This window comes from Papilio polytes, unplaced genomic scaffold, assembly GCF_000836215.1.
Source record: "Papilio polytes unplaced genomic scaffold, Ppol_1.0 DF823980.1, whole genome shotgun sequence".
Classification (NCBI taxonomy): domain Eukaryota; kingdom Metazoa; phylum Arthropoda; class Insecta; order Lepidoptera; family Papilionidae; genus Papilio; species Papilio polytes.
In genome coordinates, this window is record NW_013525224.1 from 835,136 (window position 1) to 853,083 (window position 17,948).

A 17,948-nucleotide genomic window follows, 5' to 3' on the forward strand; every position below is an offset into this window, starting at 1 on the left:
GGTTCCAATCTCACTGAAAACACGCAACCTGCACATATCTAGGAAGAAATTCAAAGAAGAAAGAACCTTCAATCAGCCAACTTGGTTGACTTAACTATGATCTAGTCCTCAACATAAGTTTCTAGATCCTCAGTGGTGACGCTTACCGGATAGAAGCCATGAAGTCAAGATGTTTGTTCTCCTCCTCTAGCTGTGCGACGCGCTGTTCTGATGCTTGCAAGCGCTGCTGGGCGGCTGCCAGCTCGTCCCTAAGCCATGCATTCTCCTGGCATAGCCGACGCACCTGGGTGCGCAGCTTCTGCTTCTCTGCTTCTACTGACTGCAGGTGCGATGCTAGAGCCATCATCACCTGGAAATACATCGACAATGTTGATTGAATTATACTCTATCTTTACTAATGTTATAAAAAGGAAAGAATAGTGTTTTTGTATGTATTAAAATAACTCAAAGACTACTGGACCGATTTCAATTTTTTTTTTACCTAAGGGTAAGGGTTTTACCTAACCTATGTTACTGGCAACGTAGCTTATCTTAATAGGTTTTTATAATTTTTTTGGATTCAGACGTAGTCGCGAACAGTTATTACAAAATAAAAATGTAAACACCTTTTTATTATATGAGAAATTCCTGAGTTCCAAAGAACAGTTATTTATGGTAATCATTATAAAAACCCCACATCATAAATAAGAACATACAAAAATAATAACCCATTGGTATTGATAGGCGAAAAATTAACACACCCTCGTAGAGACCCACCCACTTTATCTTTTTCATGTAACAAAGACATAACAATTTACGATAGAATCCCCCTCGTATAAAGCACAAAGCAATATGAAAAAATAAGCTTAAAGGGAATTGAACATCCTCTTGCAAACCAAACAATCGTCACGTACAGGGAAATTCCCCATCAAAAAGGGGAGGAAATGGCTCAAATTCCCCACCCCTACACGGCTTTAGGTGCGTCTGCCCCCGGGGCGCTTTGTCCCTGCGCCTCAATGGAGCGCAAACCTGCCTTGATTAAGGGCTGCAATTCCATTTCCATTCCAGCGTTAGATAAACAACTAGTGATGTACCGCATTGCATAATATCGATATGATATTACGAATTCTAATCAAAGAGTTTCGTAATTAGTTCATTATCACGTTCACAATATGTACATAGAAGAATAAGCAGAATCATACCTCAAAAAAGGTCAAACTGTTTACAACATTCCCGTCATAATATGGTCTACATACATACGTCACATAAACAAGAGAAAATAATTTTTCCTGTCATTCGATAAAAATACATTTTGCGTGCTAACCATCACTAGGTTTAAATTGGACCTTGTTGGTATTCCGTGTATTTAAGCGCTGTCGGCGCATAGACAACGTTATATGACGTCTGCAAGTTGTCTATGCGCTCCGTGTGCAAACTGCATGGAGGTTTTAATTAGGTGATTTTAATGAGATACCTGACACTACTGTAAGTTTTCTAACAACAAGCTAGTATCTGTCAAGCCAGTGACGTCATATTCTGGAAGGAAAACCTTTGTATGTGAGATAGTCCAAAGGAGACGATAGGCACGTAAAACACAAAAAAGGGGGATGTCGTAAAACTAATAAAAAACCCTAGTTAAACAGTACGTTCAGACTTCTATCTGAAAAGCAATCAGCAAACAAACTTGTGTAGAAACGCCCATCTTTTCAACAGCTGACACAGTTCTTGAAGAAACTCGGCCGGCGTAAGTCTCTAGAGTCCTTTAAGGCATTACAACGATCTAGGGCGCTTTTCAAGGCGGACTACTTCAGAATATTACTAGCTTCGCGGATTCGCATGGAATTAAAAGAAAATCGCCTATATTTATGTAAAATTGCGGAGTTCAAGATAAATAAGGTTTAATAAAAAAAATATTTATCAAACAAGTACTAATAGATATGATAACATCTATCGCTATGACATGATTGTGATTCATGCTACTATACGGATTAATACAAAAATATTTGTTGAAGGTAGTAATATTAAAGAGGACATGCATAAGAGTGTGAATGCGGATATGACGGCTGAAGATGTATGTAACAGTAGTACATACTGTGCCTACCTTCCTTAGGGACAAGGGCAGGTTGACGATGACAAAATGATCATAGTTTTTTTTTATAGAATGGAAAGAACCTTTCGAAACCCTAGTTCACCAAAGATTGTTTATTTCGTATAAACTCAAAACCCTTTCATTGCTAAAACTGCTAACATAAGTAACGTAAGCTATTTTCTTTCGTTATATGAGTGAATCCTGGGCAGGTTTCTGTATAGAAGCGTTGAGTCATACTGGACATCTAAACAGTGAGTCATAAGGCATTCCTGTAGTGACGATAAATTGCAGGCTAATGCAAGTACATGTCGCCAACGCAAACCGTGCTTGTCTGAACACGAGTCTACGACCAGTCACGATCTGGTACATTGGTTGCTCGAAGGGTAAATATAAATTTAATGGACGTTACATTTATTTGTTTTGTAGCGTTTACGTAATGTTTGGCGTTGTATTGGATGACAGAAGTTGCCACTTTTCGTCTTGTAAAAAGCACACTCAGACACTTCTAAATATTACTAAATAAATCCTTTACTTGACAGTGAGATTGAGGTCTTTCGTTATATGTAAATTAGTACGCAATTTGGCGACTATTTACAAGTTGCTTTGGAAAATTATAGAAGGAAATCGCAATTTACCGGAAGCATAGATGACATAGCTACAAATTATAGTCACGATAAATCGTGAGACAGTATTGTATAATAGTTGTCAAATATCATGACGGTTGAAATCATAGTACAAGTCGCAAATGAATACTGGGATGTACAATGCTCAAGACGCAGATGACCTTGAGCCGCCAACACATTTCAATAAACGTATACCAACCTGTGCTTCGCCGAGTCCCAGCTCGATTGCGTCAATGCTCTTCCTGACCAGGGATGCCTTCTCGTGCTCATGCTGAGTGTTGGCTGCGAGGCCAGCCAGCAGCTGCGCGTGCTCGGCCCGCAGCGCTTCAAGCCCGGCGGCGACTGTCCGCGCGCCCGCCACCATCTCCTCCTGCGTCATCGCAGTCATCCTGCCCAGGGATTCGATCTTCTTTCTATAAACAATACAGAAATATATGTTAAATAATTTTTTTTTTACATAAGAAGGCTAAAGAGCGGTAGGGGCATCAAGGTGAACAACCACGACCTTGGAAATCCTCAACAAAAGAGGAAATAGATGCGTTGCCTAAAAGAACACTTATACTGGAATTCCTATAAGTGATTGGATACAAAAAAGTATAAAGTTGAAATCGTTTTAATTTTATCTGCAATTAATTCATGAAAAGGCGTTGCACATATTAAAATTCATAAGAACTTTTCTGTTTTATTTTTTAAATGTGCATCTGAATATAAAGAACATAGATAATTTAGAAAATAGGATATGCGTACTTATATCATACTAATTAAACTAATATTATAAATGTGAAAGTTTAGATGGATGGATGGATGTTTGTTAGAGTTTATAAATCTCAATGAGATTTGGCATACATGTAGAAGATAGTCTGGAAGAACACACTACTTAGTTTTGTTTAGTACCACGCGGACGGAGTCGCGAGCGAAAGCTAGTTTTATAATAAACGGCAAATATTTCAGAGTTGAATGCTAGTTTATATTTGTTGAACAAGTAAACAGTTTTTTTATGCGCAAGTACAAACAAATCGTGTCAAAGCAATAAGCTACAAGGTCGAACTGCAAACTATTTATCTACATATTTATGATATTTAACATTATTTTTACTTCTTTACACCACTCTTAAATTTAAAAACAAAAACTTATCTAACACTTGGAACAATAACAATAAGATCTAAAAATCCTCCGCAAACAACAGACCTTATATCGGTTATAGTTTAGTTTATAGTTTAGTCTGAATTTTTTTTTATGTATTTAGCTTGACAGTCCTTTTCTTTCCGGCCAATAAAAAGTCTAGTCTGCCATGCAGGTTTAAATAAAGAAAAATATTTTTTCATAAACTCTATTTCTCTTGGTTGTAAAGTACCTTCTTTAGAAGGATTATTCTACTTTTAAAGGATGTAACTCTACTTCAACATCTTTAGAGAGTGTATCTACATAAGTTGGGAGGTAAGCAAGTACGCGGAATGCAGTGGCAGCAAAGTTGCTTCCTAATTAAGTTGAACATAAGTTATCAAATTATGTAGTCTTACTTCACATTGAAAAAACACAATTAAAATGAAAATTGAAATTTGTTACATGAAATGAAATAATGTAACTTGAACATGTAAAAACGACTTAATTTAACTTTGTTTATTAAATCTGTAAACAATTTCGAATTATGTGGATTCACTGTTATACAATCGAACAATGAATAATTAAAAACAAAGACTGTCGTAACGATGAAAGGCTCATATTTGATAACACGATATTAGTGTAGGCTTTCACTGTTCAAAATTAAATTCACACAAGTCTTAACCGAATATTTTAACAGTGAAAACCAACGACAATACAACAGTTTCAGTACAATCAACGTAATAGAGATTCAATCTAAAACTAATAAAATCGAATTAGAAAGCATAATATATATCACTCGAATTGACAGGTGTATAATTATCTTGACAGGCGTTAATAAAGATGTGTCAAGATTATGACAGCTGTCAAAAGGGTTAAGGTTATTCAGGCCAATTTATGGTATCCATTGAAATAACAGTGTAGCTCTCGCGTGTCAGATTTCTAAATTACAAGGTGAGATTTTATACACGCGGTGAAAGTATGATTGTAAGATTGCTATTAATTAAAACAGCATACTTTTCTAGTATAATCAGAAATACTAAAACTGTACTTGTACGGATTACAAGAGAACCAATGAACTTCTGTACTCAAAACCATCTGTTACCACTACCAACTTATATAAATATCATATATGCAATACCAAAAGAGCTGAATAACTTATTAGATCTTAATACGTTGAAAGCCATCGATTCATTCAATCACAGAAGATAAAAAGTCGTAACGGCAGTGAACGTGTTAAGGATTCTCCGTCAAATTAATTCGGAAACATATCTTGTAATGATTTAGCATAAAATATCAACCCAGTTTATTATTATTTTATATAAGTATAAGTTCGCACTTCAAACACTACCAGAAAACATGACAAAAACATCCGACTTAACTTTGTCGGTAATATTTCATGTACTCCGGCATCTAATATTTGACCCTAATCCCTTAGGTCGGGTAACATGTATCAAATTGCTGCACCTCATAACCAGATCGTCGAGGTTTAAGATTCACTTCCACTAAAATACATTAGACATAAGCAGCTTGTATTAATTAATAATCCGAAAATTCCACGTAAATGTTTTTAAGTCGAAATGAAAACGATGGTTTCACGGAAAAAAATTAATGAATTTAGAAGCTAATATTACTAAAGATATTGTAGATAATAAACGAGAATCTTTGCATTTTGTAAACGTCGGTTTCCACAGACTCAAAAAATTAAAAGTTTTATAAAAAGAATTCAAGGCAAAAACCCAAGGTTTTTGTATTGTCTTATTACTTATCGTCGTATTATAAAAATAATCAACGAGATACAAAGTCCTTATAATAATCATATACCACGAGATTAGAACATTGTTTAAATAATATATACTTTTTGGAATGAATAACGAAGATGTCTGAATTATGCCAATTCACTTGTACGATAAATTAATTTCCGCACTTAGTTTTGATAACAATTTAATGAACCCCAATAGCAAACACTAAACAATGTAGACAATCTCGAACTTTAATTACAATTGCTCTAAATAATTAACCCACTTTCGGACTTGGTTAGAACAATAAACTTTAAACAGTGAAAATTATCTTTGTTTTCTTAAAAAAACAAAAGAGTAACTTTTAAGGCAATCATAATGAAATTTAATATAATCCCCTTGACTAAAATACGAATTCGAGACTTCATTCATATTTCTTCAACCTTAATAGAAATAAACTCACATTAAAAAGAAAATAAGAAAATTACCATCTCTACATTACTATAGGGTAACAAGATTTTCTTACTAATATTATAAATGCGAAAATTTTGATGGATCGATGAATGTCTGTTAGAGTTTGCCGTCTAAACTGCTGAACGGATCTTGACAAAATTTGGCATAAATATACATGGCACATAAGCTACTTAGTTTTTTTTTTAATTCCACGCGGACGTAGTCGTGATCAAAAGCTAGTCTATTATGTGATAGTTGTCACATGAAACAGCTGATTAAACGATAAAATACCAGACAGCAAATATAACGGTCAATATCGAGGTTAATAAATTCCGGACGCGTTCACACAATATTTTGATATGCAAGACGACGTGCCGGATATATTTATATTAAATTGTTGGCGTCGGTTATGCCGATACGCGATGGCGCGACAAAGGAAGCGGTTGCAGATGCAAATTGAATCAATTTCAGATATGGGTCAATGGCATCGACTTCCTTTGTCTAACTCGCACCATAACCGGCGGTCAAACGGTTAACGTGAGAAAGTAACAAGTATATATAGACTTGCTGGCGCCCGCTTCGTCGTAAAGTAATCAAGTTTTTCAACTAAAACTACCTTATACTCGTAATTAAATAATGTTCTAGTTCATTATCTAAACTTATTTTGAATAAATTCAAACTGTAAGTTGTTGACTATTATAGCTACTTACGTAATTTATTTTTCAAGCAATGTTTCTAGACTTTGGACTCAATATTGAGGTATCAATTACACCTAGCAATAACCAAGACGTGACTATACTGTTGTGCGATTGTCGATTGTTTCGCAGTCAATGCAGTTCTTTAGTTGCACAATTAAAAATCGAGTAGGGTGCGCTCATAGGAATCAAAGCGGGACTAAACAGTTGTGCGATAGTTAAATCAAAGGTGTGCGCGCGCTTTTATGGGTAACGTTTTAATTTACTTGTATGTACAAGACTCAAAGAGGAGTTATTTAAATAGTTGCTACATTTCTAGACGTTTTATTAACGCAAGGTTGCATCGTAAAGAAAAATCCACCACTATTCCAACTTTAGTATTCCGTCAGTGTAGTTTTCCTCTGAGACTTATAAAGAGTGGAGTATATTTAACTATTTATAGCAGAAAGGTATTTGCATTTTCATTACCTTATATCTTCCTGTATATTTAAGTTATTCTATACTTAAAAAAAGTACATTAACAAAACTTAATTAGTTTAATAATATTTATTATCAAAACTCGAAACTACCTGTGTGCTTTTGACAAAAAAAAGAATAACAAAAATCGGGGTACGAAAACCAAATATTCCCTTCTCCTTGTGAGAAATCGTTTAAAAAACACACAATTAAAAACCTTTTTGGTACATGAATGGTCCCTACGCGATGTAATTCCAAAAGGTCAATGACCTTTTAACCAATGAGTTATAGAATTAACAAGCACTTTGCGTGAGAAACAATGTACAAATTAGATTGGAGTTTTCATCGAGTGAGCAATTCTCATGGCTATGTTAACACTCACACAGCCGACTTAATCAGGCAAGGTAGGTGTGAACGTGAGAGGTCATCCCGGGAGATTGTGACGTCATAAGTACTGCAATGCAGTGCTGTCTGAATTCTACAGGATGATGTGATTCACTAACACAGCAAGAGTTGAAAAAGACCGTATGGAACTTTATAAACATGTGCGTAACTGTAATTATGAAGAACGAATTAATTTTTGACGCCAATTTTAGTCACTTTAAGCTAAAAATACCAGGGTTTCATAGGTAACTATTTTATGTTACAAGGGAACATAAGCTAAAACGTTTAATTTCGTCATTTTCATTCAAAAAAGTACTAGGATGATGGCCTCCTAATAAGCAACCATAGGCAACAAGGACGAGAGGAGTTATTTCTTTTCTTAAATAGCCGTCTAAATAGACAAGCATCTGTAGACGGAAAAAAAAGTGTTAAAAGTTTTAAAATTTTCCAAGAGCAACTTCTCGTTTTAATGTGTAACAAAGTTGTAAAAATTTTATAGCAGAGATCTCGGAGCATCCCCTCGGGGTTGGGGTGGCTATAATATAGCGTTAGAGCGCGTGTCTCGGATACCGGAACGTTGGTATTACTGTAAATGAAAAACCTTTAAAACTAGCATATGGCCGAATACTGAATACAACGAATAACTCTTTGCTTCGTAAGCGCCGCTTACAATCTGACACGTGCATATGTTAAAGGAATTTAGAGTTTTTTTATTGAAAATTGTACAAAAAACACAAATTATATAATGGCAGAAATATGGCCCCGCAAAAACCATATAATTGGTTTGTCCGCGGGTGCGGTTAAAGATAGCTTTATCACATTAGACGATATTAAATATTAAAATGTAGTTTCAGTATTGGGCTGATAGATTTTTAAAAATGATATCAGTACTCATTAAAAATTCTCAACTAGACCAAATCATGTCAAGACGCATTTTAATAAAAAACAGAGTTCGTTACATAAAATGTAATATTTCACGACCATATAGTACGACTGTCGACTGGGGTGGTCGCAGTATAAAACAACCCTTCCATATTTTTAACTTGGCAGCGGCAAATCGAAAATCAATACAAGTAGACGCACACAGAGAAATATTAATAACAAAGGAACCAACTTTCATAATTGTCTATAAAATAGACATAAAAACAGACTTTGTTAATTCTATTAAAACATTTAGACCTTGTTAAGCATTTTACCTCACAACAACACCCATATATGCTTTAGCAAATTTTTAACTATCTACTAAATTTCGATTGTCACAACTTGTAACTACACAATACGAGGTCTGTTCCAATGTTGAAGGTATCCCTTAACGTCAACGACCTATCAAGAGGATCCTGTACTACCGGGAGATTGCCACTCGACCCAACCTAACGATCATCGTTACGTACTCGTACTTATGCAAGTTTTCCCCTACCTAAATGTAATAGGAAAATTGTTTTGTTACAACATAGGACATGAAATATTAACTTTCTATATTTAACAATGCCCCCCCCCCCTTGCTCCCTTGACGACGCCCATGAAGACTAGTTACCAAGCGTGTTGAAGGCTTAATTTTTGTCCCTTGCCTTTCCTACCCATTTCTTGTAATGAATAGAAAGGTAAAGTTGATTTTACTACTCATGACCTGCCTTCGTCAATTAAGGGTAGGCAACGCATCTGCAATTGCGAACGTCTATGGGTTCGTTACACTTTTTCCGAATTAAAGTGGAAGTTAGTTCGTTTGCCACCTTACAAAAAAGGTTTGACCATGACTTGAGAGAACTACTACATTGGCGTAGGCAATCTGTCATCGTGTAATCTGTTAAACGTTAGTGTAAACATTTATTCAATATATCTGTATAGATATAATCAGCGCTTGCGCACCTCAATGAATACGGTCACCTTACGTAACACAACGGACTAGTTTAACAAGGTTGTGCTGTTAACATACTAGATAAAGGTGTTTTGTTTTCAATCTTGATATTTCGTCAGCGTTGTCATGCCAAGGTCGTTCACGTATTGAATCTTAATGGGATTTTCTTTATTTCTTATGCTGTTTGAATATTAATAGTGTTGTTGATACATTACTAATCTTATTATGCTATCGGAATCACATTTCCGCTGTTAATAGTGTAAAAAACATGCTATCTTTGTATTTTTCTCTGAGAGGAATGACAATGTTTTGAATAGACTTTTTGGCAGTTGAAACGTTAGTAATAATGTTGCAACCACGTGTACTTCCCGTCAGAGGAGCATGTTCACTAAAGTGCCTTGTAATGACTTCCTAAAAGTACGTAGAAAGCTGTCACCGTACATGTCTACTCCGGCCTCACTTCCTATGAAATGTAAAAAAAAGCATTTAAAACTCAAGACTTTTATAAAACAGAACTGTTAATATATTATTAGATTTGAACTTTACTACAAAGGCGTATAAAGGTCATAGTCGCAAATCATTGACAAAGATTATGGCATTATATTTTAAGCAGTATCTATTCAAATCATCTCTTTAATATGGGGCGCACACTTTTGAGTAAACTATCGCACTACTGTTGTGCGATTGTCGATTGTTTCGCAGCCAATCCAACTTTTTAATCACACAACTAAAAAATTGAATAGTGTGCGCACCTCCATATAAGCTCATAGCTATCAAAGCGAGACTAAACATCTGTCCTTCCACTGCGTCTTCACTTAGCTTAGGTGGAATCGTGGTCAAGCGCTGGATTATTTATGTTAAAAAAAAAAACAGTTTTGCGCTAGTTTTCTAGTAACCTAGCTATAAATAATGGAATATAATTTTCAGTAGTGTCAATACTCTTGTTAAAAGAAATTGTTAAAAGACATTATTGTCGCAACTTCTAAGTAAGTTTTCCTCACGTAGGCGGGGCAAATGCTCTCAAACTGCAAAGTAGGGAGTCAGGAACAGCTTGTTGTAACACTTGCGGATAATATCCAGTAAACATTCTAATATTGTTCATATATTTTTCTACGTCACTACTACGACATAATTAAATTTTACGCTATAAACATATCACAGCAATTACCAATTATGAGTATTAAATCGTAAAGAATATGTTTAACATCCAATCATGGGAACCATATGGTTTTTCCATATTCTAGGAAAGAGTAGAAAAACTAAGAATAGGGAATGCAGTACCAGACTATTCTGTCATCTATGCCATCATCTAGATACATCGAAATAATGTCATATTATACAATAAAACTATCTTTAAGGAGAAAACCATTTTATCGTACATCACACAAAGAATTAGCCTTGGAGATGCCATCAAATGATATCTTCTCCACCTCCTTGGGGGTGGGGTTTAGTTAACCTTGCGAAATTCGTAACACCTCCGAGGGTAGCAGAGGGTGGTTTGTACGTGGGGCGAATAAATAACCGGTTGCTAGGCAACCAAGGGCGACAACCCCCCGACTGTTCGGCGCGGCGGGCTTTATACGTTTTTCTTGTTACAATATCTTTGTATTATTGGAGACGATAGTATTGGTGTTTTCTTTCATGGTACTATATTGACAATCAACATCGCAATAACATCTTACACTAATATTATAAATGCGAAAGTTTTGATGGATGGATGAATAGATGTTTGTTAGAGTTTGTAGTCTAAACGGCCAAATGAATTTCGATGAAATTTGGTATAGATGTAGAGGATAGTCTGGAAGAACACATAGGCTATTCACTTTTGTTTTTTTAATTCCACGCGGACGGAGTCGCGGGCGAAAGCTAGTCTAAAATACATACAACGTAGAGAAAACCAGCTTTAAAGACAAACTTGCTTTTGACCACGTCAGTGAGTAAATAAGTAGCCTATGTAATCTTCTAGACTGTGTTCTACATCATTGCCAAATTCCACCCAGATCCATGCAGATGTTCTGGAGATATCTAGTATAGAAACAAACATACATGTATTTAAACTTTCGCATTTATTAGTACGACATATTACCCGATATAATAAACTATACCTAATTAAGTTCATATTACGAGCGAACCTATAATATTTTTAGGTCTAAAGGTCACATTGAAGTAAAGTTTAACATGGGGATGACCTTTAAACTGTGACCTCTTTAATCAATACAGCGTTGTTTAGATCAGATGCAGGCTGTGTCGCGTAGATTAAATCAATATTTAATACATAAACTGTACATAGATTATTACATGACACCTGATTACCTGCTTTTAAATTTTTTAATAAACCTATACTAATAATACTAATACATTATAGAGAGGGAATATTTGTATTTTTGTATGTATTGAAATAACTCAAAAACTACTGGGCCGATTCTTAAAATTCTTTCACCGTTAGAAAGATAATTTATCTGTGAATAACATAGGGCATATTTTTTTAATTTCACGCTGGCGAAGTCATGAGCAACAGTTAGCTGAATATAAGCTAGCATAGGTACTTTATAAAATATGAAAAGAAATTAAAGTTCTGGCAGCTAGTACTATCAAACACTATTAAAACTTACTGTAAAGTATGACCAATTTTACAGAACTTCTATAAATACTTTAAAAATTTAAACTAGGATTAAGTTAACTTAACGTCGAATCGGTTTCAAGTTTATTACCGTAATAATGTTTAGCGTAGCTTAACTGGGGGTTACGTGGGGGGTAGAAGTTAGTGGACAGTGGAGGCAGTAAAACGTCCAAACACTATCAAATGTCTCATCGAGCATGTTTTATTGCATGACTCACTTTAGGAGGTCGTCATACGATGTAATTTTTAGTACAGTAAACCTTCCCTATAACGCGGTTGATGGTTTCACGTATAGAAATTTGCGTTTTTCATCAAGACAATATCATAAATGGTGTTATAGAGAGGTACTGCTTTTAAAAATTGTTAGAAACATCCGCGTTATAAGGGGTAATTTCCGCATTATTCGGAGATACGTTGTAAGGGGTTTACTGTATTTGTAATAAATAATTAAAATACTGAACTTAACTATAAATTTTATTGGTCTATAAATAGATACTTAACAATGACTGTTATATACATTACAAAAGCAAAAATGCAATATTATATTTCTATTGTTAGAAGAAACAATTGCCAACTGACGCTTGCATTTTACATTGAAATTTTCTATTTTTATTTATAAAGGACTAGCTTTCGCCCGCAACTCCGTCCGCGTGGAATTAAAAAAAAAACAAAAGCATGTAGCCTATGAGTTCTTCCAGACTGTGCTCTAGATCTATACCAAATTTCATCGAAATCCGTCCTGCCGTTTAGGCTACAAACTCTAACAAACATTCATCCATCCATCCATCCATCTAAACTTTCGCATTTATAATATTAGTAAGAAGTAAGATTCCTTTTTGTCTTCTCGCTCACAGAAATCACGCGGATTTCAGTCACATTTAACACAAGAGTCCAATTAATAAATAAAACCGTATTCTAAGACCCCTTAGCTCTAAACACCGTAATTAACACTTCCTTTAATGCTGGTAACAAAGAGATCATTACGCGACCGCACGACGCCGGTCGTAAACAAAAGCGCACTAACACAATTTCACAGCCCACAAAACACAGAACCTGTGCTCTAATCGATGCGTCTAGACACAGGGGCTGCTGAGACCCCAAACCTGCATTAATACCTCTAAATCACTGTATTTATTTTACTGGAGACTAGCAAAAAGGTTTTAGTTTTCAGCCAGCTGCAATAAAAAGTACAGCTTAAAAATTCCGCTCGGAACGAATATAAAGAGCATGAAATAAATTCCGCGTTTCCACGTTTATTTTTTTGGATTAGACAGCTTACCGTCTGCATTTTTCAGCGTACTGGTGCACATGAAATATATAATTTTTTTTAATAAAACAGTTGAGAATCTTAAGATTTAGGGCTTGTCCCACCACTGGCTAATAGAGGCTCAGATAGCTTTAAAATGACGTCACTGTTAGGTAAGGGAACAAAATCCGATATTCCCATCACATATTTTACACGTTAGATAACCGATATAGGCCCGAACGACAAACGTCATCTCTTTTCTCTATCACTAATTTTACGCATCTCTTTTACCAGCAATCATCTACATAATTTAACAACATACATTTAAAAATCTATACTAATATAAAAAAGATTTATATTTTTCAATCAATTCACGTAAAAACTACTGGGCCATTTTCAAAAATTCTTTCACCATTTAAAAGGTAATTTATGTGAGTAGCATTGGCTTTTTATTATCTTTTAAATTGACGCGGGCGAAGTCGCGAGCAAGTATGTAATATTTTTTGTAACAGAGTGTATTAATAGATGCAGCTTCTGGTCCGTAATGTAGTAATTACGCAACAGGGACAAAACTATCGATCCTCTCGCGTATACTAGATGCTTTTAACATCCCAGCGAGTCCCAAGAGCAACCCATTTAATGTGACTTTAAGTGCACCTCGGCGCACTTTGAATAATTATGCAATGACGTAATAAATTTTAATGTGAGTTTCCACTGCCGATAAAGTTATAAAAGATGAAATAGTTCATGAAGAGATCAATACCAGAAAGGGATAATAAAAAATTAACTACACTTTATTGTTGAAATTACAATCTGTTTTACGATTTTTGTGGGCTGTGACGTTATGAATCATAAAGACGAAATAAAGCTCTCCGGCAATTAATCTTACTAATATTATAAAGGCGAAAATTTAGATGGATGTTTGTTAGAGTTTATAGTCTAAACGGCTGAACGGATTTCGATTAAATTTGGTATAGATGTAGTGGATAGTCGGGAAGAACACATAGGCTACTTTTGTTTTTTTTTTTAATTCTACGCGGACGCAGTCGCGGGCGAAAGCTAGTATCTGAAATAAACCATGAAACACTAGGCGGTGTTTATTAGTTAAAAATAATGGCGAAATATAATTGAAATTGAAACGCAGTATATTGTTTAGACAACAAAATAGTTCGTGCCAAGAAAAATATAAAAGTAAATTAACGATAGAAATATTTCCAAGAAAACATTAGACAGGCGATTACTTTGAAGGCCTCGTGTATCTTTTAAATCCTTTTATCCCAGACAAAGATACATTCTCAAGGTCAAGGTCAAAGAAAAAGGACGATCGTTGTCTGCTAAAAAAAGAATTTTTGAATCTCTAACCAACACTATTATACCGCTCCATTTCTAATAGAAATTGTTATCCGACTAAATTAAAAACTACACTAAATATAAAAGAATACTCACATTCTGTAGGCGTTCAGAGTCTTCGACATTATAATTAGCTTCAACTAGAAGCTACAATCCATCTCACTACACACAACTTTACATCGACTATTTGTTTTTAATCACAATGAGAGAATTCATAAAAAAATCTTATAATACTGTAAAGTAAACACTAGAAAAACATGCCATTAGAAACTGACTAAACAAATAAATAAACACTCAATTACTTCGATATACAAACAGACAAACATCAAAAGTCTAAGACAAAGAAAGGAATTGATTACAAAACGACCATATACAGTTTATTCTGTGCTTTGTTGCAAAAACTTCAGCTTTTAGAAAGAATGGTTTCTGTCAGAATATTCTAACATCAAACATCAACAAATACATCATCATCTCCCCTGCCTTATCCCTACTACATCAACAAATACATGAACAACCAAAAGTTCAAATAATATGACGTAATCATATGTAGCAATTCCGGTCCACGTGTGATTTTTGGCACAGAAAAAACAGATATCCTGCCAATTATTGCACAATCGATAGAGATAGCAACATACACATGTCATGCGTCCGAAAGAGATGCAATGACGGCACAGACTGAAATAGATCAACTCCTACGCAACGCGGCTACTGTGTCGTTGATCCCGTAGCATCATTGTTTGGCTCTACTCTGGATGTTTGTTTTGAGAGGACCAGCTGTAGACACTTTATTATGAAGTCGATTGGTTTACAAACATCGCATTGTAAATATACTAAATTGAATTATGATACAGGATGCTATACTATAAGTTACATCATACAAAACTTGTGTCATCAATCTGTCTTGTATGATTGATGTATGTCGGATGTCACTGCAATAAACTTATTTGGTGTAACTTGATGACGTCACTGCTTTTACCAGATTTTTACAAGAATAAGCGATATAATATACTACGAAGTGACTAGTAACAAGACAAATAGCATTTATTAAAATTCTCAGCATGTAAAAATGGCCAAAGGTTTTTTTAAAGAATTGAAGCAGAAGCAGAGAACAGATAAATAAAAAGCGATGAGAGTATCTCGTTGCTGCGTAACAATGCAGCTGCTTTTTAGTAATTAATTACATCCCTTTAAAGAAGTACATAAAGAAACTGAATCCTTCAATGGATGCTTTTTAACTAATCTATCCAAAAAGCCGGATTTCTAATTTTTCTAAGTTCTAAGGTCACATAAAATTAGATGTCAATAATTTCGGCATAAATAAAATCTTAATTATATCTACTATATCAAAGTTACTTAGAATTACGTATTTTAAATTCTCCATTGCTGGCTAAACTAGTTCAAAGTAATCCTTCGTCAATGTTCAGAATCGTGTCGAGCTTTCCTCCGGGGAAATCTGAAGCCTTGCAAGGCGCCTTTAAATGATCCGCTTACAAACGAATTTCTTTGAAAATCGGACGAAGAACTTCACGTGTTTTTCAGACATGCAAATAGGCAATTGAACTTTGCAGCTACACGCAAACTTTTTTAGATCTATAATGCTGAAAAGGAAATTTAAAGTGCTTGAAATCTAAAGGCTGAAGATTTAACTGTACAATATGTTCATCACTGAAGATAAAATATGTATTTAGATAAACTATAGAGCACGTGTGACCGACATTAGCCATGTCTGTTAGACAGACGCCACTTGACTTGACCGTTTTAATTGAAAATACGATGCAAGAGGTCTTGCATTCCAGTGTCAGTGATGTAGGCTTTTTAATGTTAAAAATTACATGCATTCTACGGAATCTTAGCCTAAGGGGGTCTTTAACATAATGCTAACTATTTCCCAGACAGATAAGGCGTTTGTCTAATCTATTGTAACCTTTTGCACCATAAACAGCTATCATTTGGATGATTATGTTATCAGCCGATTTTTAATTTCCTCTTTAGTATTGACATCAGACATCTTAAATTTTTGTACTTTTTTTTATAATATAAGGTGGCAAACGAGCAAGCAGACACCTGAATCCGTCAAAATGGCGAAGCGACCGCTGCTCATAGACGACATCCGCAATTGCAGATGTGTTGCCTACCCTTATCCGACGGAGGAGGAGACACACATAAAGAGAATATTTCTCCTTCCTATGCATCCCCTTAATGTCAAATTCTCTCCCCCTTCACATCCTCTCCTTATAAGAAAAGGGTGGTAAGGAAAAAGGGACTTAAATTTTAAAAATTTTAATGTTACTGGCTATCCCTATAGATTAGAATTTAGTGCTTTCTTGTACCATCGGCAAGTTAAAGTCCACTTTCGTTTCAACCGTCATTTCTTACGATGAGTCAGCGATCCAGTTACCCAGCCGAGCGAACTTGCCGTCGTACCTCGACCAATGCAATACGAACTGGAATTCGAATTGTTTTAATGCTGTATAATTTGTTTGAAAACTTGCCAAATGACCATACACAATGATTTGACTCATACAAGAATACAACCTGAAGTTTTGCCCTTACATAACAACTAAGGTATGATAGTTAAATTGAAAATATTACCACTCCTTCGGCAATTAGTAGTAATAATTGTGCATAGCAAATAGATAATTTACCGCCTGTATTTTGTGTTTTGTGAGATTCAGTAAAAAAAAAATTAAAATTGAAACCTATCACGTCAAACAAGGATTTAAAATGTAATAAAATCTGTATATTATAAATTAGAGCCTATCTACCAAAATTCCAATAAAGTTTTTACAAATAAATCTAATAAAAATGCTCAGTCTACGGCACCACTTAGATTCCTGTAATTGCATTGACGCGAACAGGCGTGCCGTGTAAAACCGAGGCTAATAAAAAAAATCAAACTAGATTAAAGAAAAACGTACTCTAACATGAAAGACATAGACTTGAAATCTCTACTACAGCTATCATGAATAAACGTCGATGCACTTTGCACAAAGCCGGTATCGTAATGGCAAATACTGATGAACAGACAAACGATATGGTTAGTTGATCAAGTAATAATGAAAACCAACATAGTATATTAAAACTTTTCTATTAACCTAATTCTAATAAGAAAATACTTCATTACCCTAACACAAACTACAAAACCAAAAACTCTACAAACATCAACAAAGAAAGCAACAGAAAAACAAACAATATCAAGAAAATAGAAACTCTGATACAATTTATCAACGACCTTATCGTGCTAACCGATAAATACAATTAGGACAAACACTGTTCACGAAACGAAAGATTAACTCAACATGCAACAACAGCCTTCGCCGACACAATGCGGCGAAACCGACGACTTAACACAATCGAT

At 34.9% G+C, this 17,948-nt stretch overlaps 1 protein-coding gene across 1 annotated transcript in view; it reads right to left on the reverse strand.

Moving 5' to 3' along the window:
• Positions 1-14,872, reverse strand: part of LOC106101447 (kinesin light chain) — a 26,472-nt gene extending 11,600 nt beyond the window's left edge. Inside the window, exons 1-3 of the mRNA XM_013280684.1 lie at positions 14,687-14,872; positions 2,891-3,104; positions 147-349 (exon numbers count right to left, since the gene is read on the reverse strand). Coding sequence (XP_013136138.1) covers positions 147-349; positions 2,891-3,104; positions 14,687-14,715 — 446 coding nt within the window. The 5' untranslated portion in view covers positions 14,716-14,872. The remainder of the gene's footprint in view (positions 1-146; positions 350-2,890; positions 3,105-14,686) is intronic.
• Between the last annotated feature and the right edge of the window lie 3,076 nt (positions 14,873-17,948).